The following is a 19,116-nucleotide window of genomic DNA, read 5'->3' as shown; positions in this document are numbered from 1 at the left end:
CTATCCCGTTCCCGACAAACCCCATCGCCATGGCCCTTCCACGCACAATGCAAACCCCCAAGTAATAGGCCCTGCTGTTTAAGGGAACGTTCAGTGCAGTGCACTGAAGTGCAGGTTTCAACTGCTTCCTACACTTTTATTTTAAAAGGAAAACATTCCGGGAACTGTTCCTTTTTAACATAAAAGTATAAGAACAGTAACACTTAATTTAAAAAAGTAGAGGAGCACCGCTCCCCCCCACTTCGACCACTGGTTTGAGGGCAGATTGCTGGTTGTACAGTGACTTCATATTTACTCAGCGGGGATTAGTCAGAGCAGTTGTAATTTGGCATATTGTGTAGTTGGCTGCTAAATGGGTGAACAGATGGTAATGTAGTAAATTTGAGGAAGTAGTTAGCAACCGGGTGATCCTAGTTATGTGGGTGAGTAATTGTTAGACTGATGCTTCAATTTAGTGCGTTACTTGTCTGGACTTTTCTGAGTTATTGAATTGAGGTTGGGGTGATTTTCGCAGTCTTTCTGTTCATTGTAGCGGGCTACTCTTTGCAGATCTCTCGAGTTGTGGGGAATGACTGGGAGAGGCGACGAATGCTGGCAGTGGGTTGTTCTGCTCCTCCTTGATTTCGCTGATGTTATTTGTGACTGCGTCCCTTGGTGTGTTACTTTCGTTCCGTGATATTTGTGTTGCATTTTCTCTTTGCCCTTGTCATTATCTGTCGAATAACCAGGTTTTTAATCATTTCCTGATGGTGATGTGATCTTCTGTGGCTCTAATTTCTTTGGGCAATTAGGCCTGAGAATGCTCTGAATCTCCGGTTTGTGTATTGTTTCGTCTGTATTTGGAGGTCGTCGCTTGATGTTAGGTCCCTTCTTAGCTGGCAGCGGCTGATCTAATTCGACCCCTTGTCCATGAAGGGATTCATGGGCAATGCAGAGGGTTTTGAATTTGATGCGTTTCTTTACTGATAGCCAATGAAGGCTTCTCAAAGCTGGAGTCATCTGGTCTCTTATGTTTAATCTCAGGAGAATCCTGGCTGCAGTGTTTTGGACCTGTTGGAGTTTCTTGGTGAGTTTTTCCAGTATTCCTAGGTAGAGACTGTTTGCATAGTCGATTCTTGTTAATATCAGGGATATGATTGTGAGGGTTCTGTGTGGGAAGGAGAGGTATGGCAGCGTTCAGTTCGGTTTGTGAGGAATGAGGTAAGCCACTTTACGAGAGATTCCTGTATGCGTGTAATAACATCGCTAGTACCTAGAGGCAGGAATATGCCTAAAGATCTGTGTTTTTATTATCAATGTCCACTTCTTCTAAGTAATGTAATTACCCTTTAATGAGCACCCGCTACTACCATGCTGGTAAGCCCCAGAGACGGTCTTGTGCCCCTTGGTAACCAGACTTTGTTCTCTCTGGAGATGAAAGGGCAACATAGGGAAGAGAGAGAAAATGGGAAACGCAGGGGCTGGGAGCTTAATTAGGCATGGATATGTAGGACCTCAAAGCTGAGCGATGGTGCAAGATGTGTTGGTAAGGAAATAGGAGGACCAATAAAAGTTCTCTGAGGCCTATGGGCGTGTGTCGCTTAATACCAATTTAAATAAATAAACAAAAGCCTATAGTTGTCCAGTGTTTAGGTAGGTTTAGGACCGTGTCAGAAATACCGGCCGCAATGCCGGACACGATAACTAGTCAATGATCCAAGGAAGTACCCAGCACGTTCCACACAGCTGAGAAGGCAAAGACCCAGAACTTGCCTGATGGGCCCTGAAATGTGCTCAAGCGGGCCCTTGAAGTATGGAAGCGAGCAGATGTGGGGCTGTATGCTTTATCCCAGACCTCAATATTCAGGCTGTGGAAGGGTGGCCCCGCTGATGCATGAGTTGTGCAGCCCAAATGCAGTTAGTGTTGACTCTGTGAGTGGGTATAAGGGGGAGCAGGAGGCGGAGAAGTAGGAAGAGTTATGCTCCCCAGTATACGACATGCCGGGCAAACTCTGTTCAGAACTCGAGGGACCCAAGGCTGGAATGAATAATTCATGTATCGCATGAGCGGGAGTGTGACTCTGGAATGCCCACTTTGGATCGGTGTAAGAACGAGGATTAGTTGTAACTAGCTGATATATCCGGCGCAGCCCAGGCTTTTTTTTTCTTATAGGTACTATTTGTAAGAAATACCCTAAGGTAGCTTTACGCTTTTTTCCGAAAGGCTTCTTGAGAAAGGTGAAAAGAAAATGTCACTACATGTTTCGATTATTTTTCATTTTAAACATGTTTTCTCATAAAGACTACACAACACAATTGATTGTTCTTCTTAAAAGCAAATTCTGAAACTTATAACTGAACGTGAGTAGAACATGGAGATTTCTGAGCAGCAAGATGGGTGACATGATGCTGACAGGGCCAACAACTGTGTACCTAAATTTTAATATCACTAAAGTAAATGTTCATTGTAAAGCTTGTTTCTAAACAACATGTTTAGTTTCCCTTCCCGGTGAACACTGTTGCCTCAATTACGTTGGGTAGACATTTTTTTACGCACAGCCTTATGCCATTACACAGCTTAGGTGGGTCGAGATTGCAAAGCAGCATGATGGGTGACCCAACTTTCAGTCGTAGGTGATGTGGTGGCATTCCTGGGGGTCGAGTGAGTTGAGGAATTCTGGTGGATAGTTTACGGCTTTGTCGGCATCCACCAATGTATCGATTGAGTAATACTCAGTAACTGTGGCCGAAGCATATCCTGAATCTGATCCCAGAGCCTAGACCTCAAGTTTTGTTCCTCGTGTCGGGACCAGTCCTTCTACGAACACATTGATGTTTCTCTGATTCCAGGCAACCATCTCATGTGTGAAGGTGCGGAAATCTGGGGAAATCGTGTGGGGTGTCCAAATGCCATGTAGCTAGTAATGTCCAAAGGGTCATAACAGGCAACTATGCAAAACGTGGTGCAGATTTGTGAAATGGTGTGGAATTATATAAGGAAAAACGCTTTGCCAGGCCACAAACCCACACATTTTGACTTGTGCCGAAATCTGGGGAACGGGGTTGGATGTCCAAAAGCCATGTAGCCAGTAATGTCCGGAGGATCCTTACAGGTAACTATGCAAAATTCAGTGCAGATTTGTGAAATAGTGTGGAATTGTATAAGGAACAACACTTTGCCACAAACCCGCTGAAATCCGGGGAAAGGGGTGCATTGTCCAAATAGCATGTAGCCAGTAATGTCCTAACAGGCAACTATACAAAATGTGGGGCAGATTGGTGAAACAGTGTAGAACTGTATAAGGAACAAAGCTTCGCCACTTTGCTGCCAAGGCACTGCCATCTGCTCCTTCTCTGGCTCACCCATCCGATGAGCATCTCACCTATCTCTTTCAGGACCAAGCTGTCACAAATCTGCCACTTGACCTCTACGTGGCGCTACCTAGCTCCCGAGTAGTGGGGCCTAGCGGCCCGGCAGGGCGATGGAGCCTACAGATCCCTGGCAGGCCTCTCAGGGCAGTGGAGCCTACAGATCCCTGGCAGGTCTCTAAGGGCAGTGGAGCCTACAGATGCCTGGCAGGCCTCTCAGGGCAGTGGAGCCTACAGATGCCTGGCAGATCTCTAAGGGCAGTGGAGCCTACAGATGCCTGGCAGGCCTCTCAGGGCAGTGGAGCCTACAGAAGCCTGGCAGGCCTCTCAGAGCAGTGGAGCCTACATTCTCCTGGCAGGCCTCTCAGGGCAGTGGAGCCTACAGATGCCTGGCAGGCCTCTCAGGGCAGTGGAGCCTACAGATCCCTGGCAGGTCTCTCAGGGTAGTGGCGCCTACAGATCCCTGGCAGATCTCTAAGGGCAGTGGAGTCTATAGATCCCTGGCAGATCTCTAAGGGCAGTGGAGTCTATAGATCCCTGGCAGGCCTCTCAGGGCAGTGGAGCCTACAGATCCCTGGCAGATCTCTAAGGGCAGTGGAGCCTACAGATGCCTGGCAGGCCTCTCAGGGCAGTGGAGCCTACAGATGCCTGGCAGGCCTCTCAGGGCAGTGGAGCCTACAGATGCGTGGCAGGCCTCTCAGGGCAGTGGAGCCTACATTCCCCTGGCAGGTCTCTCAGGACAGTGGAGTCTACAGATCCCTAGCAGATCTCTAAGGGCAGTGGCGCCTACAGATCCCTGGCAGATCTCTAAGGGCAGTGGAGTCTATAGATCCCTGGCAGATCTCTAAGGGCAGTGGAGTCTATAGATCCCTGGCAGGCCTCTCAGGGCAGTGGAGCCTACAGATCCCTGGCAGATCTCTAAGGGCAGTGGAGCCTACAGATGCCTGGCAGGCCTCTCAGGGCAGTGGAGCCTACAGATGCCTGGCAGGCCTCTCAGGGCAGTGGAGCCTACAGATGCCTGGCAGGCCTCTCAGGGCAGTGGAGCCTACATTCCCCTGGCAGGCCTCTCAGGGCAGTGGAGCCTACAGATCCCTGCCAGGTCTCTAAGGACAGTGGAGCATACTGAGGCATAGCAGGCACCAGCATGACAGTGGAGCCTACAGATCCCTGGTGGCCTCTCAGGGCAGTGGAGTATATTACATTTTTTTGGGTATTTCCAAGCCCCTTAATCTTGAAACAGAGCAAGAAGGGGGGAGGGGCCAAAGTGGTGCTTGTGGTGGATCCTGGGGATGGTTTGCACCCTCAAAGGTGACCCCTAAATATTTGCTAGTCACTGAAGCTGTATTGAAGTCCACCTGCCACCATGAAAGCCACTCGCCTTAGTGTTGCATTAAACAGTTTTCTTTTCTTTTTAAACTGTTATTTTCTACCACACGTATGTCTTTTGCTATTTTATAAATTAATTTACATTTGTTTTATGAAATAATATATAATTTTTTAATTTTAAAGGTGTGTTTTTTCTTGTGGGAAATCGGCTTGAGTTCCGGATCATCACTGCAGCGTTCCTTTTACCGGATGGGAAATGCATGCTGGGAAGTGAAGGCACTCTGATGCAGGTGTCTCAGCGGTAGGTGTTCACTCTTTCAGTCACTCGCTGCCTGTTGCAGGTCAGCGCCTGCCTGTGGTCACTGCACTCCCAGCAGCCTCTATTTCTGGATCCGAGCTGCAGAATCATGACTCCAGGTAACATCTTTTGATTAGGCTATTTTAGTCCCTATTTTTGAAGTTGGAACTACAATGATTTTTTAGGGAGCTGAAAAGCAATTCCCATTTCGCAATGTTTTTAGGTAAAAACCTATACATGTGTGTAATTCTTGCTTCTTTGCCCTAGTAACTCATGCAGATTAAAAGATTGATTTTGACTTTAAAGTTGCCCTTTGCCGGTCCCATGGATCGGATCCCACCCCCGGAGCTGTGTGGGGGAAAGCGGAGTGCAGGCCCTATGTGTTGGGTGCTTTACTCTGTGATGAAGTCCGGTGCCTGGTTCTAGGGAAGGACATGGTGGGGGTTTACGGAGGCAACTACCACTTTGAGCCCATGTACGATGAGAGCCTGGTGGTGGCATTGGGGCCCTCCCAGTGTCACCCCACCTTGGTCTCTACCACATGGCAGGGGATAGTCACAGCGCCAACCCTTGGGCCAATTCTTAGAGGCCTTCCTTACCAAGCAGCGGTGGACTGGTCTACAGGGACATCGGGAGCTTTTCCAGAAGGCCTGTGCAGAGCGGGTAGCCTGGTTTTCTACTTCTCTTACCCTCTTGCCCATCCACACTGCACCCTTCTTTCCATTTCGTCTCCTCCCCCACATCCACCTGGAGAGGATAATGTGTCATGAAGCGTTCAAGATTTGTGTCCTCTCACGTATCCGACCGTATATGTCTTTAACTGCTTTTGAATTTCGATATGGGGACACATGCATTTAACAATGTAATATCTGAAGTCATTTCATACACATTTTTGTTGGGGGTACACACCTGGAATCCCTTCTAGAGGGGCTGGAGTTGCTCCCTGACATTCATGAGTACAGTGGAAGATGGGCCCCTTTGCGAAACATTTCCAGGGCCACTTGAGGTTCCCAGTCCACCCCCGTTCCCGACTCCCTAGGGCAACCAAGTCCTGACAGAGCTGCTCATCCCATGACCCCCTGGGAAACCATGTGGAATACCCGTAAGGCACCACTTGCTGAAGCTAGGGAGCCAGAAGCTCTGACTGAACATATCCAAATTCATAACACTGGAAGGAGAAGCTTCCCCTTGCTTCCCAGTGGAAGAAAGAGGTCAGGAATTACTACAAACTTGCTCAGCACATCAACACACACTTCTCAGGGGTCCACAAGACTGGCAGCAAAGTCACAGAATCATGGATGCAGTGTTTCAAGTTTGCGACTTTCCAAATGCTGGAAACTCAACCGGAGAGGAGAACCTCAAGGACATTGGACCCGGATGAGGGATTCTCTCATCGGGGAAATCATTTTTCCAATTACCTACACACCCAGTGGAACAAGGCGTCTCCCAAGTGTGCATGGTGTGTTCCCTGCCAGTTAACCACACGGCAGGGTAACACCAAAGATATCAACAAAGTGCAGGCTATACCCAGGAGGGTCAGAGGTGACATATTCTGATCCAAAAAAAAGAGCAGAACAATAATAGAATTGGCCCATCCCCTTCAACCAAAAGGAGCCACAGGGGCACACAGAGAATCCAGCCAATCACAGACCTCACCACATTTTTTGTCAGAGGTTGTGATGAATCACAATTGATCATCCCACCAACCCTGGCCTGGGACCCTTCTCATGTGGACAGGGAAAGGCAGACACTTCCTGATCCTGACCCTGGGGGTAGTGTTCTGCGGGAGGATCACATGCGTGGGGGCTTGGGTCAGGAGAATTGGGATAATCTAAATAACTTTCCCATGACCCTACGGTTTTAATGGCATATTGCAAAACTGGAATATTTGATGAAATGGTGAATCAGGATGTTAGGGACTTCAAGTCCCATAATAACGTCAGTACTGGGACGAGGAAGAGGAGCCCAGAGGCACAGAACTGCAATACACAGTCTAGTGTTCTGAACAAAAATGGTTGAGCAGGAATTTTGATTATTTAAATCCCCCTCAGGTGTCGATGAGGAGGAGTGGCAGTAGAACTAGCAGAAGAAGTTGTTTGTGGCCATGTATGCAGCAGTGACAGAAGGAAGACACCAGGACCACCGCCTTGCCTTTAGCACATAATGGTGCTGAGAGAGTCATGAGCCAGAGAAGCTCAAGTTGCAGAGGTCGCACAGCGAGAAGCGTTGTTTTTGCAAGTCACTCCATGGGAGAGATTCGCTCTCCATAACTTGTGTCTCCTTCTGGTAGCTGGCGATCACCAGGACATGAGAGGAGTATTGAGGTCTCCTCCTCGGGAAGGCGTGAGTGATGGGACTGCATTCAGAGCTCTCAAAAGCTCCCGAAGAGGAGAGCACAAGCAGCAGGGGAAGTAAGAGACATGAATGCGCAAGGAAAACCTGATGAGGTATCAGCTGACAGACAACCCTGGGGTGCTCCAGTGGAAACCGCTACTCGCTTGCTTTTATTTTGAATAACAAACTAATGAAAAAAAGTGTTCATGGCCTAAAGTGTATGTGAAAAGGAAAAGTGTTTGACTATCACCACCCAAATAGCAGAAGGAAAGGCTGTGATTACAATTGCCCAAGAATCGGGGGGGGGCACTATTAAAACCCCAGTACAACCCTCATTGGCAAAGCTAAGCAAAGAGAATATCAAATAAGAACTATAATCAGCATTGCCAAAGTAAAGAAGAGGCAACATATTAGACTAGAGGGTCTGTGTTGGCTCTAGGAATGGAACCTGCCCGTGCTGAGCGCCACTTATGGGTTGGAGGGTTGTTCTGGTGTCGCAAGATCACAGGAGTGGTTTGGGGTTTAGCCTGGACCCAAATTTGATGCGTAGGAGAAGTGGGTTTGCTCCTGGTTATCTTGCTTCGATTTCCGGGATAAATAATCCTTCTAACGCGGTAGTTAGTGCGATACAGGTTTGCTTTTATTAATGGTATTTTGAGCGATTCTACTTAATACAATGGTTAGTGTATAGAACACTGTTCCGGCATTTGTGCCCTAGTTCGGTCAGCCGACACGTGTTTCAACCCAAAGGGTCTTTCTCAAGGCAGGTGAGTCATGCTGCGATCCCCAGGTGGGGTCCTTGTTGTGTTATTAGTGGCTGTCCTTAAGGCAGTCTGGCTCCTGTTGGGCTCTGTGTACAAGTAATACCCTTAATATCTACCCATCGTAGGCCAACTACATGCCTCCTCGGGGTAGATTGATACCAACAACTGTAAATAATGTATAATGTTTTAATCTGTGTAATTATTTGTACTGCTGCCCATTTATGTATCTGTAGTGATGTTATTGTATTATAAATTGGCTGCATCAACGCTGTGATACCAGAGGGTTTGGGCGTTTAAAAAATGTAGTAAATAAAATTAAAATCTAAAGATAGGAAGGTAACCATTCATATTATAGAATCGTTTGGTGATAAAGTGTGGGGGACCCATTGGTTGCATTAGTTTTTTTTGGTTGTTTTAGAAATTGCAATTGGAAACACCAGTGCATAGAGGAGAGGAATATCTATGTTATGTCGTAAGTCCTTGAATTTTAGTTTGAATTGGATTCAATGTATTAGTCGTACACTATTGGAGTCTTCACTTATTTTGGAATGGCGCATAATTAAGAATAGTGCAGTGGGTAAAATCCTGCTTAATAAGTACCACTTGTGATTTTGTCAGAGCGCCAATATTTGATCGCGCACAGTCTACATTGCGTAGTGGCTTTCCATGGATCACAAAGGGTTCCCAGCCAGGGGTAGGAATTCATGAATTAAACAGTTCATTTACATGACTTGGGACTGTTAACAGATAAGGATCAAAATGACACTTTCAGAATACAAAGGAAAGGCACGATGCAAACATGAACACACATCAACCAATTTTGTTTGTGCTCTTTTTTAATCTGTGTTATTTGTCTTCCTTGCTGTTTCCCCTTTTCAATTATCAAAATACGGGAATGGTTTTGATACTTCATGTATAATATGTTTGTTTTTAAATTGATCTTTTTTTCATGCTTTTGGTTGGGTTTATGAAAATTGTCAACTTTTTCACTTAGTTAATAATAAAACCACAAAGTCACATACATGACTGTGATTTATGAATGGACAATTGGTTATGTACTGTATTGACAATAATATCGGGATCCCTGAGCAAGAGCTACTAGGCTCGAAACACATGTTGGCTCTTGTGAATATAGTGAATAATTTTGGTTCAAGCGCAAGAAGAACCTTTAAGGAAACTAAGCTCAGCTGGCGTTTGGGACTTGTGGAAATTGTTGGCATATAATGTACAGATCATTGAGCGCTGAAGGAACCTGGGCATTTTGGTTTGAGGATACCAACCTGCTCACCTGCCTCTGATTGAATGCACTTGCTATGAGAGCCATGAGCTGCTTTGGGAATGGCTCGCCCCATCATGAAACCATGTGGGCCGCGGATGATGACACTCTAGAATACGGCACGAGGGAGGGACAGAACACACCACACTAGTAAACTGGGGTTCAACAGTGTAGTCTCTTTTCGGGGAGGATTGGATAAATGCTTCAAAGGAGGAACCAAGGTTCGCAGCCGAAGTTCATGACTAGTTACCTGGAGGCCGGAGCGGAAGAAACGAAACTAAATGTGTGCATGACGTTCTAGGCTTCTATGTCCCATTTGGCTCCTCTGGAAGATGTTCCTGGCTTCTCCCCTAGGGTCTGGTTTCACCCTCAGACTCTGGTGTCCCAGGGGAGGTGTCAGAGGAACTGCAATAGGAACTATGAGGGGGCAGCTGGAGCACAAGAAGGAAACACTATTGCTAACAATGTCAGGCTGGAGGGTGAGGCAACGAAGCGCGAGCTTCTATAGTGAAGGAGCCCAGTCTCCCAGCGCCTCTCACAGTCTCCGGTAACACACCACTCACTCTCTGGAACGCCATCGTAACTCCCCCACTGCTTCCTTGTATGTTCCTCCTTAAGCGTAAGTGTGCCCAGGACATCTGGGATTGATGTAATAAGTGTGGGTTGCGTGCACCCACTTCCCCTTCCGGTTCGCCTTTCCTCCCTTCAGTTTCTTATGCATTGTACCCTATTCTTCATCAAGTGCGCATGCTCTGTGGGCTGAGAGTTTCCATGGGCCAGAGGCCATCTTGGAGCTGGCAGAGCTGTCATGGCGATCAAGCGGCTCTACGAGTCGGTCCGCTTCTCTGCCAGTATCTGCTCGTCCTTGTGATTTCTGCATACATGTGTAGCATGTGGAGATGGGGGACCGGCTCCCTATGCTACTCTGAGCTGCCGCGCCTCTCTGATTCCTGCATCCTGCATGGGGGCGGGTTTCTGGACTATGCTCCCGCTCCATTGCGTCCACCCTATTGGTCATCTTCCTGCCTGCTGCACGCATGCTCTCTGTCACAAGACCCCACCAGTACGTGTACATTACGTCTGCCTGTATCCTTGGCGGAGATCAGGAATCAATCATTTACAATGAATATGTGTTCCAGAGTTGCACGCTCCATGGGCGTAGGCCGGAGATACGAGACTCAGAGCATGAAATGAATATAGCGCACTGAGGCACCAACACAAGGCATTGATTAACCAATCGGATCAACTATTGATCGTATTTAAGAAGTAGAAATTATATGTGCAACACTTAACCATTTGATGCTTCGTTTTAGGATGTTGTTTCCTGTTTACCAGGTGTGCTTTTGTACACGTGTATTTACCCTGCTTGACCCCAAAAGGGGCCACAAAAAGAGGTTACATCAAACAGTCGATGAACATAGTTCTATAACCGGCCCTATATCCTCTCTGTCACCAGTCCTGGGCTTTTAGAAAAGGCGTTGCCTACAGAGGCTATTAGTGTTTTTTTCTTCTATTAAAGCTGTCACACCCCCAGCCCCAGCATTCAAAGAATGATTGGATAAGAAGCGAGGACTGGATTAGGGTGACTGATGGCATGGGGCCAGTTGGCAACTATGGCACAGTGGGTGACCGAGGCGAGTGAGAGAGGAGAGTGAGTGGGACACGTTCTTTACATTCTGTCACGTGACACCTCATGAAATAAAGGCTGGGGAGTTGGGTAGATTCACAGAATTCTACTGGTGCTGGACATTAAGCGTTGGGAGAATTTGTTTGAGTTGGGTATAGATTGGAGGCCATTTTTTGGATGTGATCCGGGCTGCCCTTCCTTACCCCCTCTGGGAAGGGTGCTTGCAGGGAAGCCACCAGGAAGGAGGGGAGGACAGTAAGCATGGGCAGGTGCAGGGGGCTTGCCGGGGGAAGTCAGTGGTGGGTGTGTGGTCGCCAAGGCAGCCAGTTGGTAACAGACTGATGGGAACATGGTAGCAAAATAATGCATCATGGCGCTGCAAAGGGCTGCTGCTGAGATCATGACAGGCACAGCGCCAGCGTGTATCCACCAGCAGAGCTTCCGCTCAGCGCCTGCGGGTGGGCGCCAGTCCATGGCACCCATGCCACTGGCACTGCAATATGCCCAGGCCACAGGACGTTCAGCTTTCAATGCACAGCAACCCAACAGAGAAAGAAGAGGGGCCCAGGGAGGTGTGAGTACCTGGTCAAGCAGCATGACTGAGGACTTGATGGTCTCGCGCCACTTCTGGAGCTCACTCTCGTGGTACTTCTGCTGGCTCTCTAGTAAATGCGCCCACTCATTCTGGGACTGTGGTAGTCTGCGGGAAGAGGAAAACACAACCAAGAGACAGCTTTGGTGCCGCAACAAACGTCATCTTCAAGTTACTTTCTCTCAATCTTCAACCCGTGGCATGCCTCCCACTCTGGCATCCATGGCATGCCTCTCACTAAGGCATCATTGGCATGCCTCCCACTCTGGCACTCATTGCATGCCTCCCACTCTGGCACCCGTGGCATGCCTCCCACTCTGGCACCCGTGGCATGCCTCCTACTCTGGCATCCATTACCAGCCTCCCACTCTGGTACCCATGGCATGCCTCCCACTCTGGCATCCATTACCAGCCTCCCACTCTGGTACCAATGGCATGCCTCCCACTCTGGCATCCATTACCAGCCTCCCACTCTGGCATCCATTACCTGACTCTCACTATGGCATCCGGGGCATGCCTCTCACGATGGCATCCCTCCCACTCTGTTAACCTGACATCTAGCTCTCAGTCTGCCATCCGTTGTCTGGCTCTCAATTTGCCTCCTGGCATGCGGCTCTCACTCAGAGAGTTATTGGCTTTTTCACACTCTGCAAATTGCCCTCCGTCATCCATTACCTTCCTCTCCCTCTGGGATCCCTCTCACTCTGGCATCCATTACCTTCCACTCACTCTGGCATCCCTCTCACTCTGGCATGCAGGGCATCCCTCGCACTCTGGCATCCATTACCTGCCTATCACTGTGGCAACCATTACCTGCCTATCACTCTGGCATCCATTACCAGCCTCTCACTCTGGCATCCATTGTCTGCCTATCACTCTGGAATCCATTACCAGCCTCTCACTCTGGCATCCATTACCTGCCTATCACTCTGGCATCCAGGGGATCCCTCTCACTCTGGCATCCATTACTTGCCTATCACTCTGGCATCCATTACCTGCCTATCACTCTGGCATCCATTACCTGCCTATCACTGTGGCATCCATGACATACCTCTCACTCTGGCATCCAGGGCATCCCTCTCACTCTGGCATCCATGGCATGTCTCTCACTCTGGCATCCAGGGCATCCCTCTCACTTTGGCATCCAGTGCATGCCTCTCACTCTGGCATCCAGGGCATCCCTCTCACTCTGGCATCCATTACCTGCCTATCACTCTGGCATATCTTTTACCTGCCCATCACTCTGGCATCCATTACCGGCCCATCATTCTGGCATCCAAGCCATGCCTCTCACTCTGGCATCCATTAACAGCCTCTCACTCTGGCATCCATCTCCTGCCGATCACTCTGGCACCCATTAACTGCCTATCACTCTGGCATACAGGGCATGCCTCTCACTCTGGCATCCAGGGCATCCCTCTCACTCTGGCATCCATTACCTTCCTATCACTCTGGCATATCTTTTACCTTCCCATCACTCTGGCATCCATTACCAGCCCATCACTCCGGCATCCAAGCCATGCCTCTCACTCTGGCATCCATTAACAGCCTCTCACTCTGGCATCCATCACCTGCCTATCACTCTGGCATCCATTACCTGCCCCTCACCCTGGCATCCATTAGCAGCCTCTCACTCTGGCATCCATTACCTGCCTCTCAATCTGGCATCCAGAGCATTCCTCTTACTCTGGCATCGATTATCAGCCTCTCACTCTGGCAGCCATTACCTTCCTATCACTCTGGCATCCAGGGCATGGCTCTCACTCTGGCATCCAGGGAATCCCTCTCACTCTGGCATCCATTACCAGCCTCTCACTCTGGCATCCACTACCTGCCTATAACTCTGGCATCCGGGACATCACCTTCTCTCTGGCGTCCATTAGCAGCCTCTCACTCTGGCAGCCATTACCTCCCTATCACTCTGGCATCCACGGCATCCCTCTTACTCTGGCATCCATTACCAGCCTCTCACTCTGGCATCCATTACCAGCCTCTCACTCTGGCATCCACTACCTGCCTATAACTCTGGCATCCGGGACATCACCTTCTCTCTGGCATTCATTAGCAGCCTCTCACTCTGGCAGCCATTACCTCCCTATCACTCTGGCATCCACGGCATCCCTCTTACTCTGGCATCCATATCCAGCCTCTCACTCTGGCATCCATTACCTGCCTCTCACTCTGGCATCCATTACCTGCACATCACTTTGACACCCAGGGCACCCCTCACACTCTGGTACCCATTATCTGCCTATCACTCTGGCATCCATTACCTGCCCATCACTGTGGCATCCATTACCTGCCTATCACTCTGGCGTCCATTAAGTTCATATCACTCTGGCATCCAGGGTACCCCTCTCACTCTGGCATCCATTACCAGCCTCTCACTCTGGCATCCAGGCCACCCCCCTCATTCTGGCATCCTTTACCAGCCTCTCACCCGGGCCTCCATGGCATGCCTCTCACTTTGGCATCCATTACCTGCCTATCACTCTGGCCTCCAAGGCATGTCTCTCACTCTGGCCTCCATGGCATGTCTCTCACTCTGGCATCCATGGAGTCTGCATGTACCTCTTGGGTCTGTCTCTCACTCTGCCATGTACAGCTCTCACGCTCTCTTGCATCATCTGACTTGTGCTCTGCCTCTCGTGTTCCAGCTCTTACTCTGACTTCCATCATCTGCCTCTCACTCTGATTTCTTTAGTCTAGTTCTAACTCTACCTGGAATAGTCTGTCACTTGCTGTAACATTTTTGATGTACATTTAACTCTCCAATTATAGTTTATCTTTGATAAAGCAGTCCTCGATCAGGACAAATAAAGTGTGCTAAGCTAAGTATCAGACAGAATAAGCTACTAGAAGGGGCACTGAGTCACATTGAATTGGGCAATGATATTGGTCACATGTATAAGGCGGGGGGCAGAATAAACGACTAGAGGGGGCACTGATTTACCATAGTTTGGGCAAAGTAATTGGCCATAGTTATGAAGCGGAGAGGATGGTAAACTACTAGAAGAGGCACTGGGTCACTGTAGTTTGGGCAATGACATTGGTCAGTGCTATAAGGCAGAGGGCAGGGTAAGCTGTTTGAAGGGGTGCTGAATAACCTTGGGTAGGGCAATGCTACAGGTCAGAGGGTGGTACCTGTCTTGGAGCCGCAGACCCTGCCATGCTGTGAGAGTTTGAGTCGTGTATTCCAGCATCCAGAGTCTGTAGAAAAGCATCAAATTAAGAATAACGAGGAGCACCAGCCTAGGGAGAAAAGAGAACAGTGATGTCAGAGAGCGCCCAGCTGGAAGCACCCCACATCGTGGACACGCAACCCGACAATGCTGGCCAACCACACACCCACTGTGTCATGCAACATTCGCTTAACACAGTCCCTAGCCACCATCCCAATCATGAGACTGCCCAAAGTGAAACACGCCATGCATGTCGCATGCACTGGAGCCTCATGGCACGACACCACACCTGTTAACACAGACACACACGCGTACGCTCCTGGCATCAGACAGGGGGAGTCCAGCACTCATTGTGTAAGCACACAACTTGAATGCACCTCAGCCCTTTGTTGTTAGTACAACGTACACACGGGATTCTTTCTGCTCCAGTACCACTAGACTCCCACAATTCAAATCTCCATCTCGGGTGTCAACCCCTTTACCCCTCTACAGTATCACGAAACACCCCCATTCATCACCTTGCTATCACACAATAGACACCTGAAAGCTAAAACACCCACCTCAGACGTCTGATATTAGAATGCATGTGCACTTCAGCCACAGCCCCACATCTAAGTGCATGTGTGCACTTCAGCCACAGTAACACATATAAGTGCATGTGTGCACTTCAGCCCCAGCACCATATCTAAGTGCATGTGTGCACTTCAGCCACAGCACCACACATAAGTGCATGTGTGCACTTCAGCCCCAGCACCACATCTAAGTTCATGTGTGCACTTCAGCCATAGCACTACATCTAAGTGCATATGTGCACTTCAACCACAGCACCACATCTAAGTGCATGTATGCACTTCAATCCCGGCACCACATCTAAGTGCATGTATGCACTTCAACCACAGCACCATATCTAAGTGCATGTGTGCACTTCAACCCCAGCACCACATCTAAGTGCATGTGTCACTTCAGCCACATCACTGCATCTATAAAGTGTGGCCCTCTGCACTCACCACTTACACACAATCCTTCAGTTAGAGTGCACCTATGTAGTGCTGCCACCTTTGCCTAAAACATCACATATAGAGACTTCAACCCTGCATAGATGCACCAATCAAATCCGCTAGTGCACTCTGCAGGTGCACACCATCAATGAACGTGCACCCTTTGCAGTCACTGCTGCCCCATCAGCCTTTTCACTTTAACCCTTTGCGTTCTTCTGATTCTCCACACTGCACACATCTGCTGAACACAAGGACACCCTCCCCCGCCTCGTGGAACATGGATTTGCTTGGATGTTCTACAGCCGCACTGCACCCGTGCATGCATGCGTCTGCTAATGCACCACATCGGGCCTCTTCAACTCCCTGCATTTCAAGGACCTGCAGTCAAGGCTCGCTTGGCTGCCCACCTCATCCTCATACTCCTCCAGACTCACTTCAAATAAAACCTTTTCAACACCTTGCAGTTATGCTGCACTCTCCTATGCCATACCTTTAATTACTGCACAGTCGCCCATTTGAATCCTCGCCTCGCTCATCAGATGCAGGTAGTGGAGCGACTGGTCACTGCATGCAGTGGAGCATCCGGTCACTGCATGCAGTGCAGCTTCCGGTCGCTGCATGCAGTGGAGCATCCTGCCCCTGCATGCAGTGGAGTGACCGGTCACTGCATGCAGGGGAGCATCCGGCCCCTGCATGCAGAGGAGCATCCGGTCACTGCATGCTGTGTAGCTTCCGGTCGCTGCATGCAGTGGAGCGTCCTGCCCCTGCATGCAGTGGAGTGACCGGTCACTGCATGCAGGGGAGCATCCGGCCCCTGCATGCAGAGGAGCATCCGGTCACTGCATGCTGTGTAGCTTCCGGTCGCTGCATGCAGTGGAGCATCCTGCCCCTGCATGCAGTTTAGCTTCGGTCGCTGCATGCAGTGGAACATCCTGCCCCTGCATCGGTGGAGTGACCGGTCACTGCATGCAGAGGAGCATCCGGTCACTGCATGCCGTGTAGCTTCTGGTCGCTGCATGCAGTGGTGCATCCTGCCCATGCATGCAGTGTAGCTTTGGTCGCTGCATGCAGTGGAGCATCTTGCCCCTGCATCAGTGGAGCAACCGGTCACTGCATGCAGGGGCGCATCCAGCCCCTGCATGCAGTGGAGCTTACAGTCACTGCATGCAGTGGAGCCACCAGCCCCTGCACGCAGTGGAGCATCCGTCCAATGTATGCAGTAGAGTCTCCAGTCACTGCATGCAGTGGATCATCGGCCCCTGCATGCAGTGGCGCATCCGGCCACTGCATGCACATCCATGTCCACCTGCAGCTGTTTCACCACACACAGGCAGTCGTTTTAATGTGGGCGAACAGTATTGCAAAGGTGTAAAGCTCAGGTGTAAAGGTATTTACACCTTGCTAACACGCCAGGACATTTCAATAGTTTTGTGGGGGGGGCTGGGAGAACGGAGGGGAAATTATTTTATTTATTTATTAAATTTATATAGCGCGCAGACAGCCCAGGGGCATTGTGGCACTGTTACTTGCAAGGAAGACTTAGCTACAATGTGTGCAGGTTGTGCCCTGGGTTACAGTGAGGCAGTGGTGACCTGTGATCAGATATACCACATAATACATCATACAATACAATCATGAGGGCTAGGCCATGTGTTTGTTAGATGAACAGGGTCGTTTTCAGGGCTTTCCGAAAGGCGGTCAGTGAGGGTTCAGAGCATTTGATTGTCTTCGTTCCCACCTCTCTATTTTACACCAGCCTGAGGTCCGCCTTCACTAAACGCCCGCTAAAAGCAGGAGCACTGAATGGGAATCCATTGGAAATGCGGTCTGCAAAGCGGAATTAATAGGCGCATCCTTTGCAAAGCGGAGAGTAAACGAAAATTCAATGTCGTCAATTTTACTCTTACGTTTGCACTTCATTTTGCAAAAGTCAACCATTGAATGCAGGTGGCCAAGCAGCGCATACTTGCTGACGTCATCGGCCCCCTGCCCCCTGCATGCTATTAGTATCTTTGTGTCAGATGACCTCCACATACTCATGAAGCCTCCTCGACCCCCCCCCCCTCAGCCCCCAACCCCAATTCTCTTCAGCAGGAGGGTGTCACTATCCTCTTTCATGAGGCGAACACCCAAGGAAACTCATTCTTTGTACCCCACTCATGCATTCCAACTTTCTAAAATCCTCCATCTTTTTTCTGTGGGTGCCCAGAAAAGGGACACGGTGGGTTCTAGGCAGGGGTCTGCCACCTTTGGCTCTCCAGACGTTTAGGACTACCCCTCCCATCAGCCTTGCCCAGAGCAGTGTACGGTGAGGCACCTGGGAGTCATAGTCCAACACATCGCGAGAGCTGCAGGTCACTCTCTCAGGCCCAGAAAGGGAAGCTGCTCAATATGTGAAGACCTTTGTGTCTGTCTTATAAAGTGCAACAGAGTGTGGCACATGTCATTGAGGGCAACCTATGAGATACCGAGGGGTGTGTATCACATGTGGCATGACATGTTCCAGTCGTGGGGGTGAGTTGTGGTATGGGAACGCAAAGAGACTGGCGTTCAAATCCCGCATTTCTACATGTCCTTCAAGTAGGCCCATCTGAGATTCAGGGGCCGTGGGTCAGCCTGCTGCGGGCTGGTCCTGTCCTCGTTGCATTCAGGGAGTCTGAGAGCCCGAGAGCCCACCCAGAGGTCCCCGACTCTGATCCATGAGAGCCTGAGAGCCACGCCAGGTTTTCAGGATTACAACATACTTTGAAAAATACTTCCATTTACATTATATGAGTTCAATGCTCATCTTTGTAAACTCCCCGCCCCTCTGCAGTGTTCACTGGGCCCGTTTTCGTTTTCGCTGTTAGGTGCCACCTACAAGACAACGTCATCGCATTAGGATACACCAGGCGAGAGATGGCATACGAGGAGGCACACACAGCCTCTGGAGGTGGGTTGGTTATGTATCCACCGTTGAATGTCTATGACCATCCCCCCCACACTACCTGCCCACCCAAAACCCATCCACCTGGGATACCTTTGAGTTAGCTTTATCAAGGCAGTAAGACCAAACTTTGACCCACTGCCAGTGCTCTTTCTAAGCCTTCTGCTGGGAGTTATTGGCTAAACTCAAGCTATAAACATCCTACTGATGTAATACAAATGTCTTAACCAAGTGTGCCTTCAGCTACTTTGACAAATCCAACCATGTTGGCTTGTGTATAGGTATTTTGCCATGCACTGCTATTATATATCCACATAATCATACCAACTTGCAGCTGTTGCCAACTTCTGGCCAGTTGGTAGCGTTATGGCAGTGCCTATCTCAGACATACACACAAGCCCCAACTGTCTTTCCCAATGTTTGTTTGCTGCTGTCACCCATACTG

The 19,116-nt window shown here is 49.4% G+C and overlaps 1 protein-coding gene across 11 annotated transcripts in view; it reads right to left on the bottom strand.

Moving 5' to 3' along the window:
- Window positions 1-19,116, bottom strand: part of GRAMD1B (GRAM domain containing 1B) — a 1,544,984-nt gene that overhangs the window by 51,239 nt on the left and 1,474,629 nt on the right. For all 11 annotated transcript variants that reach the window (XM_069614089.1, XM_069614090.1, XM_069614092.1 and 8 more), the window contains 2 exons: window positions 14,710-14,817; window positions 11,556-11,673 (listed from right to left, as the gene is read on the bottom strand). In XM_069614089.1, the coding sequence (XP_069470190.1) occupies window positions 11,556-11,673; window positions 14,710-14,817 (226 nt within the window). The remainder of the gene's footprint in view (window positions 1-11,555; window positions 11,674-14,709; window positions 14,818-19,116) is intronic.

Source organism: Ambystoma mexicanum, chromosome 9 (genome assembly GCF_040938575.1).
Source record: "Ambystoma mexicanum isolate Mex_15411 chromosome 9, UKY_AmexF1_1, whole genome shotgun sequence".
Classification (NCBI taxonomy): domain Eukaryota; kingdom Metazoa; phylum Chordata; class Amphibia; order Caudata; family Ambystomatidae; genus Ambystoma; species Ambystoma mexicanum.
Note: the sequence above shows the minus strand (reverse complement) of the source record. Positions and strands in the feature narration are given on the sequence as shown.